The following is a 20567-nucleotide window of genomic DNA, read 5'->3' on the forward strand; positions in this document are numbered from 1 at the left end:
TTTTTTTCCATGGAGAGCAGCAAGTCAGGGGCAGGGACCCCCTCAGAGACCTAATGGTCCTCCTGAGGCCATCGTGTCTCACCTTCTGCCTCCAAGTTGGATGGGCGTTTTGGGGCCAAATCAGATGCTCCCCTTCACTCTGCCCAGGGCCCCTTGGCAGCCCCCGGCTTCTTACCCATGATAGCTTCAAGCCCCCAAGCTTAGGTGCTGGGAAGAAATCAGAATGAGTGTGAATAAACCTTGTACTCAGTTGCCTTGGCTACGAAATGGAGCTAGAAGGATGGACCCGCCTACTGGGGGAACCTGGGGATGAGGGAACTGGGTAACAAATTGGGGCAAAGCAAACATACAAGTGACGGTCTGGATCAGGAACTGTCTGAGGGTTGATGCTCCTGATCAGTTGGATGCACTTGCTTTAGAGCTTTTGCTGAAAATTTTCCTTGCTTGAAATCTTCAGCAGGTTAGCTTGGGAGGCTATGTTGGTGAGATATACATGGGAATAAAAAGAAGCTAAAAGTACCTCCTGGCCCTGGGGTGTTAATGGTGGTTCGTTCTGGGGGGTGGAATCGAGGGTGTTTTCCTCTTTCTGTTCTTCGCTTGTGTGTGCGTATTTGCAACAGCTTTTCTGAGATGTAATTCACATACTACCATTCACACAGATAAAGTATACCACTGAATAGTTTTTCTGTTCAAGTATATTCAGAGTCCTGCAACCATCTCCACAATCAATTTTGGAACATTTTTATCACCTCAAAGAGAAACCTTGTACCCTTTACCTGTCACCTCTATTTGCCCATCCTGCCCCCTTGACCTCTGGCAACCTTTAACTTGCTGTCTCTGGATTTCCCTAGTCCGGACGTTTCATATAAATTCAATCATACAATACGTGGCCTCTTGTGTCTGGCTTCTTCAATTAGCATAATATTTTTAGAGTTCATCCATAGTGTGGCAAGTGTCAGTACTTCATTCTTTATGGCTGAATAATATTTCATTGCACGGATGTACCAACATTTCACATATCCACTTATAAGTTGATAGATATTTGGCTCCTATGAATAATACTGCTATGAATGTTCGTGTACAAGTTTTTTTTTTTTTTTCTTTATTTTTTTTTGTGGGGCTGTATGTTTTCATTTTTCCCCTGTATGTATTTAGGAGTGGAATTGCTGGGTGCCACGGTCACTGTACGTTTAACTTTTTGAGGAACCACCAGACTGTTTTCCAAACTGGCTGTACCATTTTATATCCCCACCAGCAGTGTGTGAGGGTTGTCAATTCTCTGCTTGTGTTTTCCGGTGTTTCCTGTAATGAGCTGCGCCAGCAGACACCGTGAGTTGCCAGCCTGATAGCCTTTCCCTCCTTCCCGGCTAATGGAATCCCACGTTTGTACATGTCAGCCCCAGGCAATGGAGCATGACTGATGTCACCCATCATGATAATTCTGCTCCTCGCTGTCTCAGGAACAGTCCTGAGAGGGGGCTTTGTGTACGGGCAGTGGAGTAAGTGAAGATGCATGGGGGTGTGGGGCGAGCGAAGCCAAACAAGGCACCGTAGTCCTGGCCTCCTCCTGGTTCCTGGGGAGCCCTGGCTGGTGAAGCCCACCCAGTTGGTTCCCTGGAGGCAGGGAGGCTGCGCTTTCATATTCCCGGCCCAGGCGGCCATTCAGGCATCCCTGGCTCTGCACCTACAGGCAAAACAGCTCCAGGAGCCGGTGGATCGTCCACTGAGGAGCCCCAGGTGCTGCCAGGCCATTGGAAGCAAACTCACGTTAAAGCAGAGGAGAGGGGCCCAGAAATGGGGAGGGGGCCAGGGGATTGACCGCCCCTCGCAGCCACTTTCCAAGCTCCCTTGCAGCTGGGGCCACCCGTGACCCAGTTCTGGCCAATTAGATGTGGGCAGAGGCGGCTGCGGAGGTGCGGGGCAAAGGTGTTCCATCCAGACCAAGGGTTTGGCTGCAGCCGGCCCCACCTTCCGCCCATCTGCCCTGAATGCACAGATGACGGCACCTGCTCAGCCACCTCGTGTCCTTGAGGGAAGGTCAAGAGCATCGCAAAGACGCTCAGCTGATTTCCTGCACACGCCTACCTCAAGATGTAAAAAAGTATTTTTTTAAAAAAATGTTTTATTCACTTATTTGTGCTGGATCTTAGCTGTGGCAGGCGGGCTCCTTAGTTGCGGCATACAAACTCTTAGTTGCAGTGTGTGGGTTCTAGCGTCCTGACCAGGGATCAAACCCAGGCCCCCCTGCGTTGGGAGTGCAGAGTCTTAACCACTGCACCACCAGGGAAGTCCCTTGAGATTTAAGAAAGTTTGACACATAAGTCCTATTTGTTTAAGCCAGTGTTACTTCCCAATGGTTACGTAAGTTTTCTTTCCTTTTAATTGTTCAAGGCTTATTTGAGTTGGAAGGAATAGGAACACACTCTGGTTATCTCAAGTAATTGAAATAATTCGTGGTAGGAAGCCGGGAGCAGCCAGGGTTCTGGAAGAACCGGGCCATGACCTCACTCCTAACTCTCCCCCATTAATGTGCCCTGCCCACCCCCTTGGGGTGCCCCCTCCCCTCATCCTGGCCCAGCGGTGATGACTCCCTCCCTCTGCTGAGTTCCGCTCCAGGCTGACCCCGGCATCCGGTCAGCACCAGCTCCCGTTGCCCCCTGCTTCTTTCTTTTGGTATTGCTTGGCTCAAATCCTCTCAAAGGCTGGGGGTCCAAGAGCACCTTTTCACGTGAGCCACTTCACAGGTGTCTGGCCGTCCTTGGGTCATGCACGACCCTCAGCTGATGGGCCCCAGCCAGGGGTGGCGGCATCACACGTACAGGTGTCACTTGGAAGGGACGGTGCAGAGGCAGACAACACGGGCGTTACATCCAGGGCAAGCAACCATGGTTTGTGTAATGAGAGACGGGGGGCGGGCGGGGAGGGAGAGAAGTCTCATAGGAAACGAAAGCAAGCGGGAGGATGTTACTATTTTCAAGTGTATGAATGATCAAGGGAGTGGTAGTGAGGACACGGGGGTCCTCATCTGCTCTAAGGCCAAAGCACAACACACACACCGTGGGTGGAGGGGCAAGCGGCGACGTGGAGGCTGCATGTTAGGAACATCCTGACGCCGTAAGTGTGTGGAAGGCAGGCCCAGGTGTCCCTGCAGCACCTCATCCTCCTGCGGTTTAGGTGGGGCCCTGTCCGGGGGTTGCGGGCACCTTCTCTGCAGTTCCTGCTGGTTCTGGGTCCCTGAGGCCACCTGGGGGTCTAGAACCATCTTCTGGAAGGCCCTCGTTGCACCCAGAGCTTTCCCAGACAGCACCACACTGGGAAGCGGGCTTGTCTTGGGGCAGAAGAAAGCGTCTGGAGTCACAAATCTCCCCCTTGGCTGTTTCCTCCTCGTGTTTTGGAGAGACTGGGAGAGAGCGCTGGCCGTCATCTTGTCACTGCAGACTCGCTACGTCCTGGCTCTAACCTAGGGTTGTACTTACACCTGCCAGGCTGTGTGACAATCAGGTCCCATTTTATTGCCCTGGAGAAGCTCCACATGTGAAGAGTTCTCTCTTTACCGTTTGGAAAGCTAGCGGCTGCTGTCTGGGGGACTTGGGCAGGTCTTAGCAACCTCTTTATTTATTTATTTATTATTTATTTATTTTTAAACATCTTTATTGGAGTATAATTGCTTTACAATGTTGTGTTAGTTTCTGCTGTATAACAAAGTGAATCGGCTATACGTATACATATATATCCCCATATCCCCTCCCTCTTGCGTCTCCCTCCCACCCTCCCTATCCCACCCCTCCAGGTGGTCACAAATCACCGAGCTGATCTCCCTGTGCTATGCGGCTGCTTCCCACTAGCTATCTATTTTACATTTGGTAGTGTATGTATGTCCATGCCACTCTCTCACTTCATCCCAGCTTACCCTTCCCCCTCCCCATGTCCTCACGTCTATTCTCTACGTCTTAGCGACCTCTTTAGCCCGAGTATCCTCGCTGGGTCTGGACATGGTCTGCAGGTAGTGGTGGTTGTTCTCAGGTGGAAGGAAAGGAAGGGAGAGAGGGGCGAGTGCAGCGGGGGAGGGCCGTCTGCGACAGGTAGGGGAGGGGGGCTGGCACAGCCGGCCTGGAGCCCTCCCTCCCTCAGGGCCTGGGCAGGAGGGGGTGCCAGGGTCACTGTGGGCCAAGCCCTCCACTCCTTTGTGGACCCCCTGTCGAGGGCGTCCTCCCACCTGTCCCCTGCTGCTGCTGCTGCTTCCCTGCCGGCAGGGCATTACCTGACTGGAGTTTAAGACAGTCTTTCCCAGGAGCTCTTCTGGTTTAAGGGGGCCACAGAGCTAAAGAACGGAGCCGTAATGGTGGACTTGGTGGGAGGTCAGCTCGAGAGGTCCTCAGAGCCCTCCGCACCCCAGAGGGAGCCCCCGCCCCTCCCTCCCTTCACTCGTTCAGTACACACTAGTCGCTGCCCTCTGTGTGCTGGCACCTGCTTTGGCTACTCCCCCTGCCTGGCTGTGGCCTGGCTTGGGCAGGTTTAGGAGGGAACCCGCAGGCCTGCAGGGACCTCTGCTGCCCGTCAGACATTGACACCTCCCCACGTGGGCACCACTCCGTCGGTGAGCAATGGACGGCCGCAGGGCATGATTTATAATCCCTTTCAGGGAATTATTGCTGCTAATGGGCTGAGCCAATTTGTGCTTCCCAAGCGGGGAGGGCAAAATCAATTAATGGAGAGTCTAACATGGCCAGGCCTGATGGCAGAGTGTGGCCTGACATCCGGCAGTGATAAGGGAGATTGGAGGAAAAAGAGGAAAAACACCCCCCCCCCCCCCCCACCAAGATCAATTTCACGTACAGCGGGCAGAGGATGCAGAGCAAACAGAGCAGCTGGACGCGGGCCTCTTTCCATCTGAATGAGCCTGGAGATGAGGGGAAGGCCAGCCCGCCCACCCGCCGTCCAACATCGGTATTCTCTCGAGGAGCCACTTAATAGGCACGTATCCGCACAAGTGAAAAAGGCACGTTCTGGACCGGAACTAAGGGGAGGGGCTAAGGCCCACCCGGCCCAGGGACGCCCCCTGCGGGGGAAAGGGCAGGCGGAGAGAAGGAGCTCTGGTTTCAGACCCTGCTCGTGGCACGTGGGGCCAGAGTGACAAGCTCTGCGTGTGGTTGTCTGGGCTCCTGGAGGTGTCCCCGCAGTGAAGGGTGTGGGAGAGCCTCCTGTGTGGAGGCAGGGGGTGCAGATGTGTGTGGGGCTTTGTTGGCCCTCCTGGGCAGAGAGTAAGATGTCAGGGGAGGTCCAGCCCGACGGGGTGACCAACAGAGGGAGGGGAAAGCGGAGGGGAGATTCGAGGGAAAGGCTCAAGACAAACAAACAATCAAACAAACATACCAGTTATTGGTCTTGTTCAGAAATTTCCATTGTTTATTGGAGTAGCAGGATTCCTTTCTCACGAGAAATCTTTCCCTGAGCCCCAATGTGTAGCGCAGTGGAGAGCGGGGCTCTGGTTGAAGTTGGGGGCGGCTCCCATTTTCACCAGCCCAGAGAGCTGGATGCAAGAGCCCCCCCACCCGTGATTCTGAAATAGATGTCCTTGCCTAAGCTGGACTGTCCTCGGAGCAGACTCTGAGGCCGAATGTGGGTGTGACTAGTTCATCTGGGAAGTGATCCCAGGAAATGATCGCAAGAAAGAGGGCAAGAGAGACAGGGAGGAGGGCGGCCAACACAGTGTGTGTGACGGAGCAGGTGACTCCTGTGGGCATGGGGGGCTCCACCTTGCTGGGCTCTCGGGGACACCGTGCAGGGCTCACTTCAGAGTTGTCCCCAGGGCGGAAGGAGGCTGGGGTGTTTATCCACCAGCTCCTGTCCCTGTCAGCTGAGGATTGCTCCAGGGCAGGTTACCTCCTGCACTGCCGGCTTGCCCTGCACACAGGCCATCAGAAGGCTCACCTCACCTGTTTCTCTTCTCTTGGGGATCAATGTCCTGTACCGCCTTTGCTCCCATGTCTGAAAACCGTTGTTTTACAGTTTTGTCTAGTCTTCAGTTGCTTAAAGAAGGAGGCTAACTCAGGTCCCTGTTGCTCTATCATGGCCATAAGTGGCAGTCCCACTTTTTCACGTACAGCGTGCTCTCAAGTGCCTTTCGATAGGCAGCACGGAGGGACGGAATGAACTCTGAGAAATTCCGGGTCTAGTCAGGGACCGTCTCTGGGTTTCAATTTCTGTAGCTGTTGCTACAATTAATGCTTCATAACTAACCACCCCAAGTCTCAGTGGCTAATGACAAACAGCCATTTATTTTCAGGAGGATGGGTCTTTGGGTCAGCCAGGGCGCAGCTGACCTGGGCTGGGCTTGACGGGGAAACTCTGCTCCAGGCTCCGGCGCTGCGGGGCTTGGCTCCAGGCTGCAGGCTGGGCTCAGGTCTGCTCACTGCACGCTCTGGGATGTAGGCTCAGGGGGCAGCACCTGCCCAGGGCATGATCTTCCCAAGCAGATCACTTGCGTGCAAGAGGCAGGCCCAACCACGCAAGCACATTTCACGCCTCTGCTTGTATCATATCTGCCAATATCCCGCTGACCAAAGCAAGTCACAGGGCCAAGCCCAAATTTAAGGGGTAGGTAGGGAAGTGTACTCTGCTCCCATGAGGCCATGGCAAAGCTTTGGATGTATAATTCTATTACAGGGGGTGAAGAATTAAGGCTAGTTATTCGATCTACCACAGTTTCTCTACCTGCTTGCTAAAACTCTCCCTTTTCGAGATCCGAGAAAGTCATATTCCACACCTCCCTCTTCCTAACGCTCCCTGCCAAGGGAATGGCGGAGCCAGTTCAGTTCTAGTAGGAACTGGGCTGGGTCACTGGCCAGGCCGCTTTCTGGAAGACATTTTGGAAAGCTCCACATTTCGGCCTGGAGCGAACTCAGATACTCTGGGCCTCTTCATGGCTCCACTGAGCCTGGGTGCATTGCTGGAGAGTCTTTTCAGAACATTTCATCCATTTCTTCCATTTGCAGGGGCCAAAGAGCTTTGGCCACATCAGAGGCCAGCTTCCCTTGGGAGGGACTTTGGGAGCTGTGTTCCTCTCTTCTTCATTTCCTCTCCTGCCTTAGTGATTGTTCTGGGAGGTGGATCTGCACCCTGCATGGGGCCACACCACATGTCCCTGTCAATAAGGCCTTTGGATCCAGGAGATAACTTCTTGGCAGGGGAGCTACAGTCTACACACTATAAGTAGCTCCAGAGGGCCGGGGCACTAAGGTGTGCCAGGGACACTGAGGCTGTTTCTGACGGACTCTGGCCCACTCCACGCCATCCTCAGGGCTCTCGAGAGACAGAGAGTGTGCGCGTATTTATGTGTGTGCCCTGTGGACTCCTGGGGAGGTTTTTAGAATCAGGCTGTAAGGGCTGTTTGGCCTCCCCCGGTTCTATGGACTTTCCTGAGGACTTACCACGTGCCATAGAACTGCGAGGGCCACAGTGCCCAGTGGGCCTCAGTCACAGAGCCCGAGGGAGGCCGTGGGGGCCTGAGAAGCAGGAGAGCTGGTTCTGACTCTGATACTCATGAACTGAGTACCAGCTCGTGCAGGGGACACAGTGATGAGCAGGACAGACAGGTCCTTGTTGTCATGGAGCTTTTGGTCTTGGAGGTGGTGGTGGGGTTTGCAGGCCATTAAAAAATAAGCAACTAGGGAATTCCCTGGCCGTCCAGTGGTTAGGACTCCTCATTTTTGCTGCCATGGGCCCAGGTTCAATCCCCGGTCGGGGAACAAAGATCCCACAAGCCACGCGGCATGGCCACAAAAGGAAAAAAAAAAAAAAAGCAAATAAAGAAAGATGTCAGGTAGTGATGATGAAAATATAACAGAGTGATGGTCACTCTAGTTGGGGTGATCAGGGAAAGCCCCCCGAGGAGAGGACATTTGCCACGAACTGGCTATATATCAACAAACAGGTCCTCCCGTTCGCTTTAGTTTTCTAATGATATAAATGAGGGTGCGGGAGGAGCTCTTTGGGCCTGCCTAGCTTTGAAATGTCATGACCTAGCTTCTCCTGCATGATCCTTTTACCCAGACCTGAAAAGGGGTGGGGGAGGCCGATTATGCCGTGTGTTCTCTCTCTGCTCTCTCTCCGGGGCGGCGAGGGCCTGCACTTAGGGGACAGAGATAATGGGAGCAGTGGACAAGCGCTTTTATTCAGTTGGCTTCATCTCCAGGTGCCATCCCCCTCCCCCCTCCACTCCCCTCCCCCGCTGCAGCTGGCTTGGACCCTTGCTGCCAGGACCCTGAGGCAGGCGGCAGTTCCCCTAGGGGCTCCGGGGTGGGCGTGGGGCGGCCCGCCCGCCGGGCCGCTCGATCTGTGTCTGGGCTGCTGAGAGGGCTCCTGAGACGAGACCCCCAGACGTTCCCCCCGTGGGAGCGGGGAGAATCAGCCCAAATCCTGCAGAGCCCTAAGAACAGGGTGAGGGCGAGGCCCAGGGCACCCACACCGCCCCTCTCAGCTCTCTGCAGAGCTCCCGGAGCCGTCCGCTGCTCTCTGGGTGCTGCCATGTCCTTAGACCTTGCAGTGGGGCAGCGGGGGTGGCTCCCTGGAGATACAGCTGATTCAGGCACCGCCTACGGGTCGTCCAGGCCATGGCGGAGGGTCCGGCCTGGGAGATCAGGACCGGCCATCAAGATGCCCTGGATTCCACTGCCTTGTCTTTGGCTCTGACCTGCTGTGTGGCCTGCCCCAGCCATTCCTGGGCTTCTCAACCAGGGGCTGGGGCAGGGAAGCGGGTGGGTAAGTAGCTAAAAATAACCCATTATTATTTCCCCCTCATTCTACCAGTGTGAGCTTCCCCTGCCACTACACTAGGATGGTACTATTTCACAATCTCAAAGTTTCTGATCGTCTGCATGAAACACCACCACAAGAGTGAGCTAAAGCCCTCATCCCGCCCCAGCACCCTGGCATTGCCTGGCTGCCAGCAGCTCCGGCACCCACAGCAAGGATGGCACCGTAAGCCTGGCCCCAGCCTCACTGGCAGCCTCCAAGATATCATCCTTAAAGAAGCAGCCCCTCCACCAGAATCAAAGTCACCAGTTGCCCCCAGCAGCCCACAGATCACTGCTGAAGACAGGGCCTTCATCTGTACTCCGTTCTTGCTGCCACAGTGCACGGTGGACGCTTATTGGAAACCTGAAAGGAGACAAGTGTTCTTGGTTAGGCTGTGCGTGGAGCATGGACCCCTCCTGGATGGAAGGGCAAGGGGAGGAGGCTGCAGGTCACCACTCTGGGTGTCGGGCAAGGCACGTCTCAGGGCCTAACTTCCCGGGGGCTGCATTTCCTCCCCTTTGCAAAGGTTTCATCTCTCTGAGTCAGGATCCACCCTCGTTCTCCTATCCCATGATTTTCACTGACCCTCCTACTTAATTCTCGCAGAGATCCTCTCCTTGCTTTTTGCCCCAGATGTTCATTATATTCCAGGATGGTTCCTCCTGACCACGTGGCTCCATCCTGGAGCCTCCCATAGCTGGATATGGAGAAGGGTTCTCTGGACTAAGAAGCAGGACCCCTGAGTTCTAGCCAGGCTGGTCCCCAACCCGTGGTGTGACTTTGGGCAAAACATGTTTGTTCTCTGGGCCTCACTTCCTCATTTCCAAATCGCTGGAGCAGACAAGGTACCTGGAAAAAGCAAGGTAGCCAGCACAGCTCCTTGCTTCGCAAAGAGTGGTCCACGGACCAGCAGCATTGGCATCTCCAGGAGCTTGTTAAGAAATGCAGAATCTTGGGCCCCACCCAGACTCACCAGACCAGAAACGTGTGAGAACTAGTGTGAGTGACGTGCAGTTAATTTGCTTAAAGCTTGGCTATCATAATAAGAGCGAAAGGGAACTTCTGAAGATTCTCAGGTAAAGAACAGAGTGTTTAAAAAAAATTGCAGCAGGCAGAGAGATTGAGGGGTGAGGCAGCACGGGCAGCTGGGTGTGGCCGTGGGGACCTGGCAGTGGGAGAGTGTGGGCGTGGTCCGCTTGCTGTTGCTGGGGGAGAATCGGTAATTCTCTGCGACACATCGAATGTGGGAGATAATGGGGAGGAAGAGATTGAAAACAATTCAAGGCTGTGAGCCCTTGGTCCTTCAGACCTAGTTCTGTGTGCAAGACCCCAGGCAGGCCTCACTGTTTAATTAAATGGAGATGGTCCTTATTTTTAAGACGTTCCTAGCTGTCTTGATTGAATCCCAGGACAGGAAGGGAGAATGTCAGACACACCAGAGCATGGGAAGGTAATGTGCTCTAGTCACCCTGGACCCATGGTTCCCAGCTCTGCTACAGATTGGAAACCCGTGGGGAGCCCTTTGGAATCCTCCTACCCAGGCCGCTCCCAGGACGGGTTAAATCAGAATCTCTGGGGTGGGCCCGGGCGATTCTGAGGGACAGCCAGGCCGAAACCCATTGCTTTCATCTCTCTATTCCAAGGACTGGCGAGGGCAGGTACCGGGGACCACCAGGCATGTGGCTGCTGAGCAAGTCACGGGTCTGATGCTTCCTCTGCCCCACTGACAAGCAGCCAGGGCCAGGACTAGTGGGAAGGAGTGGGAAGGAGTCTGAGCCAGCTCCCACCCCAGGGCTGTCACTTGCCCCCCAGACACTTGCCTGCGGTGATGACTGGGGGTAGGGCTGGGGCCGAGAAGAAACGGCGCAGGGCTGGGCTCAGAGTGCGCAAGACGCCAAGACACAGCTCCTCACATAGACGGACCTCAACCCACGACAGATGTGCCATTTCCAGTTCACTCTTTACTTTATGAACCTTATTTAAGTGATGGAGCTCTCAGTCTATATTGGGGTTTTGTGACTGTAGATTCCCAGAATGGAGGGTACTGCTGCACCATTTACCAAACAATCACTGGTCTGTGTTGGACCAGTTCTCACCACGGAGGCCAACTTCCCCGATGATGGCTCCCTGGCGCTCAGCAGTTTACAGGGGACTTTTATGGACGTTGTCTCAGGAGAGGCTGACCACCCAGGCAAAGGTGGAATCTGAACTTGACAGGTGTGACAGGGAGGCTGGAGGAGGTGACCTGCCCAAGGTCTCCCATGGCGGAGACAGCCCTTGTGTTTGGGTCTCTTCCGTCCCAGATCTGTGTTCTTTCCACTTCCCTGGGCGGGCTCCTGACTGAAGGAGAGAGCCGGGGGCTTTGCAGAACAGAGGTGGCAGGGCTGGGAGCTCAGGGGGCTTTGGAGCCTCTTCCTGGCACCAGCTGGAGAAGAGGGCGTCGTGGTCACGGCGGTCACACCAAGGTTCCCGTCCAGACAGAAATACTTCCAAACTCAGGGATTAAGGAAGATTAAAAAAAAAAAAAAACAAAAGGCACTCTAGAAAGGGGTTAATCTCTTAAAGCCATCCTTGGCGGTTAGAAACAGCAGATTTGACACCATGGATGACTAACGCCCCTTACGGGGGAGATACACCTGTCCACGTGCGCCCCGGGCAGGGATTTAAACGCTCCACAGCTTTTCCACGAATCCTAAATCAGGTAGATTCATCCTGGCCCTTGGTGAAGTCTAAGAGCTGGACAAGCTGGGCGAGGCTTGTGTTAAATCACTCTTCCTGGGCTCCCGCTCCCAGGCTGACGGTCACAAATTCCCCATAATGAGCATTTCTGAAGGAGCCCAGGCAGACAGCGCCGCTAAATTAAGAGCAGAGGGGCCCAGGCCAGGGGACAGGGAGTGTTTGCTTTGGCTGGGGAAGTGCCTGGGCCCCGGCCTGTGTGTTTGCCTGCCAGGCAGGCCTGATAAGTGGGCTGCGTAGAAAGCGCTGCGCGGTGGGACCTGGGCCATCTGTGCATCGGGAGAGGCTGCACCTGCTGCCTCTCAGCCCCGACCTGGCCGGAGAGGGACCCTTTGTCACCCTGTTTTCAGCTTCCCTGTGGCCCCATGGTCACTAAGAACCTGGGATTTTTTTTCCTTCCCTTGAGAATAAAAACTGAACCCTCGAACTTCTGTTTGTTTTGATGAATTACTTCCAGGCTGCTGTTTGTTTGGAGAACAAAGCTCCCCAGCTGCAGGGAGGGTGGAGGCCAAGAGAAAACACCGGCCAGCAGGGTGGCTTTCCAGACAGCACGGTCCAGTGGAGAGAGCACGGGAGGCCAGGGTCCTCCTGACTCTGCCATTTGTGAGCAGTTTCCTCTCCTGTCAAAAGGGGGATCACACTCTTGGCTCTGGGTCCCTTACAGGAGTGTTGAGGGAATAATATATGCGAAAAAAACGTGTAACTGGTAACCTGCCATACACATCGTAATAAAAGCGCCCCAGTCTTCGGCCCAGCTTTCTGCACCCGCTGGGCCTGGTGTCAGCAGGAAGACGCCATCCTGACATAGACCCTGGGTGTCTGCCTCTTCTCTTCTGAGAAGGTTGGATGATCACATCTCTACTACGTGTACAAAAGCTAAGTAAACATAACGTTAAAGTATTGCTTATTTGTAGACTTCTTGACGGGACAAATAACGGTTGATTTTTATGAATTTGTTCACTGTGGGGTGTGTCTCCCAGCCCCAAAAGCCAACACTCCCTCCACTTATGTCCTGGACATCATCCCCTCCAATTCCTCAAAGAACTTTCTCTCTTGCAGTTTTGGTCCTCTTTCCCAAATCATAAATTCCCTTCCCCCCACACCCAGCACTGGGCCATTCCTTTCAGTATATAAACGAGTCTTCGTGACCCTCCCATGTCCCGTTCAGGTGGCGGGTAAGTCCAGGCCACCCTCCCCCTGGACCTTCCTGGGAAGGTACTTCCCCGAGAAGTGCGGGCTCCTGGTCCTCCACAGCCTACACTACACACAGCAGCCAGAGCGAGCTTTCGAAAGCACTGATCAGATCACATCACGCTACGGTTTAAATTCTTCACAGAGCTCCCACCACTCCTGGAATGCGAGCCAAGGCCCTTACCCTCACCTACAAGGTCCACGTGATCTGGCCTTGCTCCCTGGCTCGGCTCCCCCAGCCTGTAACCAAGCCAAGCTCCTTCCCCTCCAGGGCTGGTCACGTTCTGCTCTTCCCAGACTGAATGGAAGGTTCACTTCCAGAACCGTATGGCTACGCCATCCTCACTATTCAGCCATCAGTTTCAAGTTCTCCCCCAACCCAGTCTCCCCGGGGATCTCTACACATTACATATTCCAGCTACTTTAAAGCACTTATTGGCACCTCGGATGACCTTATGTCTTTGCTGATGTGGTCATTGTCTGTCTCCTTCCTTCCAGAATGTCAAGGGCTTGAGTCTGTCTTGTTCACTGATATGGCCCCAGCACTGGTACAGGGCCTGACATACAGATGGTGCCTAATAAATGCAGCGTTCATTCACTGATTGGCTGTTCAGTATTGTTCTGTGTCTGATACACATCATTAGAGTATTTGGGGGAGAGATGGGGCCTTGGAGAGCACTGAATCTGAATTCATTTTTTTTTCTTTTTTAGACAAGGAGCCTGAGGATGAGAGAAGGCAAGGTATGTGGTCAAGGCGTCACGGCAGGTTGGTGGCAGAGCCGGCGGGTCCCAGGTCTCAGAAAAGACTTGACAGTGGTGCCGATGCTGTTGATGCCAGTGGTGAAGACAGAACAGTCAGCAGGCTGGCATCCCAGCGAGGGGGAGGACGGTATGACAAAGGCCACCCTTTCCTTGGGGTGCTCTGTCCATATGCAAACCTCCTACTATCTAAACTGCAGGGAGTTGGCGGTGAAGCTGCGTGTAGGCCTCTCGGGGCAGGTGTCGGACATCATAGGGTCCAGGTCGGCTGTCTCACCCATCAGGGTGCCTTGCTGCCAGGTGAAAGCAATGCCAAGCCTGACTAGTAGCCTTTGGATTACAGTGCTGGGCTGAGGCTAAGACTAAAAGCAGGGCTGGGGTAGGGGGCCCCGGATGGAGTCTAGTCCCTGTGGGTCTCCAGGGAGAAGGAAGGAGAAGAGAAGACCTGTCCACGGTGGCTGGGTAGGTGCCAAGACGAAGGGGAGAGGTCAGTGATGGAGGCCAGGAAGGGCCTTCTCTTTCTCTTCCTGTTTCTGACACACCACATATTTCTTCTGTAACTGTTACCATGTCCTCAGGCCTGGGCTTTCAAGTGGTGTTTACATCTCCAACTCGCTGGCAAGGACCACGCTCCAAATGGAGAGTGAAATTTTGAGCCAGGGGTTAAACAAGGTACCAAACCATCACTCAGCCCTTCCTGTTTGGAGAGGGCTGGGCAGAGGGGAGTGGGCTCTGGGGACAGGCAACAAGAGGAGCTGAAGATCTGGAGGAGGGAGAGCAGCTTTGCCAAGCAGGGCAGGGGCACCTGGGCCAGCCACCCCCTTGGCCTGTCTCGGTGTGTCCGACGCTGCCTTCTGGGGCTTTCTCCAGGAGGAGGCCAAGGCAGGCACACGTGAAGTGACTGCAAGGCCAGGCCCGAGGCTTTGGGAACATTCGGGAAGCTTCCAGCTTCCTCGGCTCATTGTTGCTCTAGCCTCCCCACCTTCGCCGCCCCTTGACCATGGCCCTGGAGGAGCCGCCGGGGAAGGTGCACTGACCTGTCCTCTGCAGGATGCTCTGTCTGGCCTTGATGAATGCCAGGATGTCGGAGTCTGTCTGGCTGTCCCCCGTGAGCGGGACCGACGACACTGGCCTCTCCGGGATCCTGGGGACAAGCACAGGTCACACTTTACTACGCCTTATGTTTGGCCCCAGCGCTCACCTTTCCATAGTGCTTGCCCACGTTCACTGACTTGATCTCACCCAGGGGCTGCGGGCTCCTGCCTCCTCGCCCCCCTCCTTCTCTGCAGCCCCCACAGCAATCCTTCTGCACCCAGACGAGGCACGTGTCCTCCAGTCCTTTGGCTCAAACCCTTAGTGGCTTCTCATCACTCTTGGAATGAAATTCAAACTCCGTCTCTGTGTGATGTGGGCCCATTCACTGTGCTCCGGCCATCCTGCTACTCTGTTACACCAAGTTCCTTCTGGCCTCAGGCCCTTTGCCTTGCTGTCTCCTCTTCCTCTGGGCTGCTCTCCCCTCAGACCCTTACACAGCTGCACACGCTTTCTCTCAGCACCTTCTCCATCCCCTCACCCCACCTTCCTCTCCCTGCACCCACACCCCCCTAACTTACCCAAACCAAGCCCATTCTACCTGGGGCCAGATTCCTTCAGCACCCAACTTAGATGTTGTATCCTCTAGGACGTGTCCCCACTGCATCCCCGTCCCCTACCATGGCTTAGCTAGTTGCTCCTGAGACAGAGATAAGTCTTCTCCCTTCTCTCCTTAAAAACAGAACCATAATATTTAGCCCAGGAAGTTGCCACATTAAAAAACTGCATTTCCCAGTCTTCTTTGCAGCTACGTGTGGTCAGGTGACCAGGTTCTGGCCAATGAGATTTGTAAGAGGTGAAATCCCCTTAAAAAGAGAGGGATGCATGTCACCTTCTCCCTCCTCTTTTTCCATCCACCTCCTATACATAAAATCCCCCTTGAGAAAATTTAAAGCAAGGTACTCTCCAGGCTCTGCCTAGCGTCCATCCTCACACCTGTCACTCCACACAGCAGGGGACAGTATCCACTCTCTTAGAAGGCAGCGAGGATTATAAATAACGAAGTGTTGTTCGTTATCACGTGTAATTTTTGGCGTTCCAGCTGCAAGTCAGCGAGAAGTGCTAAAGCAGAGTTGCGGCAGGGAGCCTGGGACAGCTCTGGAACTGTGTGTTCTGTCCAGGGTTGGGAGGGACGGTGGGTGGAATTCACCCTTGGACGGCCTGCCTGCCACGGGAAGAAGGGCATGCAGGTATTCTAGTCAGAGGGCATGGAGACACGTGCTGGGGAGAGGCCTCGTCGGCTTTGTTCATCCTGGAGTGAATGGCTCACAGGCCTGAGGCCAGGCTTCTCAACTCCATGCCCTTCCCTGCCTGGGGACTCTACACAGGGCTGGTGGGCCACGTGGAACTGCCCCTGGGCTGGCTCCTGTTCCTTGAATGGCCCCAGGTACGTCATTTACAAGGATACATGAAGCAACTCTGCCTGCATGGGGCCCCAGCGACCCTGGGGAAAATTCCTTGGCTCTGGGAGTTGGCATCTGTGAGAGATCCCAGGGAATTCCTGGGGTTCCAGGGCGGAGGCCTGCCCTGGGCTCTGTCTGTGAGGCCACCCCACAAGGGGCTCCTTGGGGTGTGAGGGAAGCAGATTGGCGATTTCAGCCTGCTGCACCCACGGCAGCGGCTGTCACAGGTGTCAGAGAGGGAAGACCACAGACCTGTCCTCCAGTGGGGTGCTGGGGCTGCTCTGCTCCTGGCTGTGCAGGAGGGGGCCAGGCGAGGGCAGGATTTTCCTGGCATACACATCACTGCAAGAGACAAGTCGACGAAAGAAAAAGGTATGGGAGGAGGTTTACAGAAGAGAAATTTAGAGTTTATATCTAGGAGCTGTATGGACTGAAAGTTTGTCTCCCCAAAATTCATATGCTGAAATCGAATCCCCAGTGTGATGGTATCTGGAGGTGGGGCCTTGGGAAGGTAATTAGTTTGGATGAGGTCATGAGGGTGGAGCCCCCATTATAGGATCGATGCCCTTATAAGAAGAGGAGGAGAGATCAGAGCCGTCTCTCTACTAGGTGAGGGCACAGAGAGGAGGCAGCCGTCTGCAGACCAGGGAGAGGGTTATTACCAGAAGCGGATCCTGTGGACCTTGATCTGGGACTTCCCAGCCTCCAGAACTGTGAGAAATAAATAAGTCCCTGTTGTTTAAGCTGCTTAGTCTATGGCATTCTGCTATGGCAGCCCAAGCTGACTATGGCAGAAGCCAAGAATCCTCTGTTGTGGATGATGATTAGTCAGTTCAAGCTGCTATACCAGAATACCATAGACTGGGTGGCTTAAACAACAGGAATTTATTTCTCTCTGGAGGCTGGAAGTCTGAGATCAGGGTGTCAGCATGGTCAAGACTGCTGACTTCTTGTTGTGTTCTCACATGGTAGAAGGAGAGTGAGCTAGGTCTCTGGCCTCTTCTCATCAGGGCACTAATCCCATTCATGAGGGCCCCACCCTCATGACCTAAAGGCCCACCTCCAAAGACTATCACTTTGGAGGTTAGACTTCAACATATGAATTTTTGGAGGACACATTCAGTTTATAACATTCTGCCCCTGCCCCTCCCCCCATTCAAGTCCTTCTCATGTAATATACATTCATTCCATTCCACCAGCCCCCGACTTATGCCAGCATCAACTCTAAAGTCCAAAATCTCATCCATTGAAATATCATCTAAATCAGATATGGGTGACACTCAAGGTATGCGTCATCCTAAGGCAAAAATGCCTTGCCAGCTGTGGACCTGTAAAACCAGACAAGTTATGTGCTTCCAAAATGCAATGATGGGACAAGCATAGGATAGACATTTCCATTCCAAAAGGGAGAAACAGGAAAGAAGGAGGGAGTGACAGGTCCCAAGCAAGTCCAAAACCTAGCAATGCAAACTCCATGAGCTCCTGGGGCTTGAGAACAATCCTCTTTGAGGATTGACGCTCTACCCTCCGGACCCACTGGGGTGAAGGTCCTGTCTTCTGGACCCATGGGTGGAGTTGCTGCTGGGCTCTGCTGGGCAGGGGTCGTGCCCTCATAGTTCTGCTGATCAGCCCCACCCCCACAGCTTTGGGCAGAGGCTGTCTGGATTGTTGAAAGCAAGGCTATGGTCCCCCCTTTTGAAATGGAGGAGGCAGCTGTGATGATCTCTGAATTGCCTTTGGGGTCATTCTTCCCTTGTCTTGAAGGATAGTGCCCATTCACAACAGAATAGCTCTATGGTCCTGTCCTGTGAGGTCCAAGAAGTCCACCAGCCTTCCTTTCTTCCTCCCATCTCCTTCTGCTTCAGTTCAGTCTGGCAGTTTTCCTGCTGGGGAGGCTGATGAAGTCTGGGATTCATACCCACACTAATCTCCTAGCGTTCTCTTCTGAAGATGTTTTCTCATTTTTTGCTGTATGGATAGGCTGACAATTTTCCAAATCTTTAAGTTCTAGTTCCTTTTTGCTTAATAGTTCCATCTTCAAATCTTTCCTCTCTTCTTGTATTTTGGTCTAAGCAGTCAGGAGGAGCCAAGCCTCTCCCTCAACAATTTGCTTAGAAATCTCCTCAGCTAAACGTCCAATTTTATCTCTTGCAAGTTCTTCTTTCCACAAAACGCTAGAACATGAACACAATTCAGCCAAGTTCTTTGCCACTTTATAACAAGATCACCTTTTCTTCACTGTCCAATAACATGTTCCTCATTTCTGTCTGAGACCTCACCAGAATGGCCTTTACCATCCATATTTCTACCAACATTCTCTATGTGATTATTTCCATATTCTCTAGGAAGATAGCAGCTTTCTCTACAGCTCTCCTCTTTCCTTTCTGAGCCCTCACCAGAACTGCCTTTAAAAGTCCATTCGTGACAACCTCAGCATCTGCTAGCATGTGCTTCAAAACTCTGACAGCCTCTACCCATTACCTGGTTCCAAAACTGTTTCTATATTTTTAAGTGTCTGTTATAGTAACACCCCACTTCTGGTACTAATTTCTGACTGAGTCTCTTTGGGCTGCTATAACAAAATACTGTAGGCTGAGTGGCTTATAAACAATGGAAATTCATTTCTCACAGTTCTGGAGGCTGCAAGTCTGAGATCAGGGCGCTAGCATGGTTGTGCTCTGGTGAGAGCCTTCTTCTGGGTTGCAGACTGCCGACTTCTTGCTGTGTTCTCACATGGTAGAGTGAGCTAGGACTCTGGCCTCTTTTTATAAGGTCACTATTTCCATTCTCGAGGGCCCCACCCTCATGACCAAATTATGTCCCAAAGGCCCCATCTCTTAATACCCTCACATTGGGGATTAGAGTTCAACATATGAATTTGGGGGACACATTCAGTCTGTAACAGATGGTTTATACAATAATTTTCATTGCTAGAGCATTGCATGTACCAGCTGTGGTCGTGGAACAAAAACAACAATGATCACAACCGTCATTTATAGACACTATCTGCACACCAGGTCCTGGGAGGGTGCTCTGCAAACATCACACCATTTAATCCTCTCAATAGCCTCACCATCCCCGTTATATAGATGAGAAAGCTGAGGCTTAGAGAGGTTAAAGAAATTCTAAAAGTTGCCCAGTGGTAAGTGGCAGTATCTGGATCTAATCACAGCTCTGTGAGGCTTCAGAACTTGTGCTTTATTAACCGGACTCAGCTCTGGCATTCTGAGGAAACACATGCTGGAGACACATGGCTTATCCCTGGCCACATGGACTGACCCTGGGTGGCCCTGGCTGACCGGCTCTGTGCTCCCTGAGTGAGGAGTTAGACCCAACAGCTCAATGCAGATGCAGTTTTGCCCATTTAACTGATGTGCGCTCCTTGCCTTGGATTCTCAGTTGGGAAACAATGGAACCCAACAGCACCCCTTGGGAGGTGGAGAGGCAAGCTATCCTGGAATGTCAGTGACATGACGGGATCCCCTCCCTTGCTTTGCAATGTCCTGCCTAGGCACAATATCGGAGCAGAAAGAGGCCTCTGAAGTCACCTGGCCAGAACCCTCATTTCACAGATGGGGACTCTGGGGGTGACTGACAGGCAGGGTTAGAGACAGGTGCTCTGGCTTTGCTCAGCACGCGTCAGCAGCCCCAGGCTCTCCACAGGCCCAATAACCTACTGTCCCAGCCGTGGGCACTGCTTCCTCTCCAGCTCCTGTCTTCTGCCCTCTCCTGTCTCAGCCAGGGCAGGGCCTCTTACCCTGGGCCTGCCTCCACCGGCTCAGGACTGTGGGTCCTACAAACGGGAAAGGATATCAGAGCCTGGGTTTTTTTTTTTTTTTTTTTTTTTTCCCCTCAGATGTCTATTTCCCAGCATCCCAGAGACTCTGCACTGAGTCTTCGGGTGAGCTGAGCATCTGTGCTGTCTGACGAGGGCCACTGTAGGACCAGAGGTAGCCACAAGGTGGCAGGCTCTGCATGCCTTTCTTTGGAGAACAGAGGCAAGTTCCTAGGGCTCCTTCCGAATGGTTCCTGGTGCAGGCCTCAGCTAGGGAAGGAGAAAGGGCTTTCTGTCCCGCAGGTGCTGCAATGACACCAGGTCACGGTCAGTTTGGAAGCTGCAGCAAGTCTTGCAAGATCAAGCCACTGGCACACCAATGGCTCACGAACTCAATGGTTTCCCAGCCGAGCCTTTTCTAAGATTCCAGGGAGTGCTCACAGGTGCTAACTGTTGAGGGTTGGGAGTGGGTGGAAGAGGGCAGAGATGGAGGTGACAGGACAGATGGGGGCATCCAGCACCCTCTGCAGAGGCCCAGCTGCCCATCCCACTGCCTTGAGCAGCTCGCGCAGGAGGATGGCGCAGTGTGAAGGCTTGGGGCTCCCCCAGCCCCGAGGCTGCAGGAGAATCCCTGGATGCCATAGCTCGGCCTCTGAGCCCTCAGGGTCATACCACAAATGACTTTTGTCCTCTCTCCTGACCCACGAGCCTTTGATGGTGAATTCACTTCTCACACTGACATTCCTTCTGGAGAGAGCGCACACCTGCCATCAGAATTAATCATCTCTTCCTTCGCAAGGATTAGTAAGTAATAT

General features: G+C 53.5%; 1 protein-coding gene across 1 annotated transcript in view; it reads right to left on the reverse strand.

The window, feature by feature from the left end:
- Positions 1-9097: 9097 nt before the first annotated feature.
- The window catches only part of KIF6 (kinesin family member 6), a 399235-nt gene continuing 387765 nt past the window's right edge, over positions 9098-20567 (reverse strand). The window contains exons 20-22 of the mRNA XM_068557688.1: positions 16230-16319; positions 14520-14626; positions 9098-9159 (exon numbers count right to left, since the gene is read on the reverse strand). Coding sequence (XP_068413789.1) covers positions 9149-9159; positions 14520-14626; positions 16230-16319 — 208 coding nt within the window. The 3' untranslated portion in view covers positions 9098-9148. The remainder of the gene's footprint in view (positions 9160-14519; positions 14627-16229; positions 16320-20567) is intronic.

This window comes from Eschrichtius robustus, chromosome 12, assembly GCF_028021215.1.
Source record: "Eschrichtius robustus isolate mEscRob2 chromosome 12, mEscRob2.pri, whole genome shotgun sequence".
Classification (NCBI taxonomy): Eukaryota; Metazoa; Chordata; class Mammalia; order Artiodactyla; family Eschrichtiidae; genus Eschrichtius; species Eschrichtius robustus.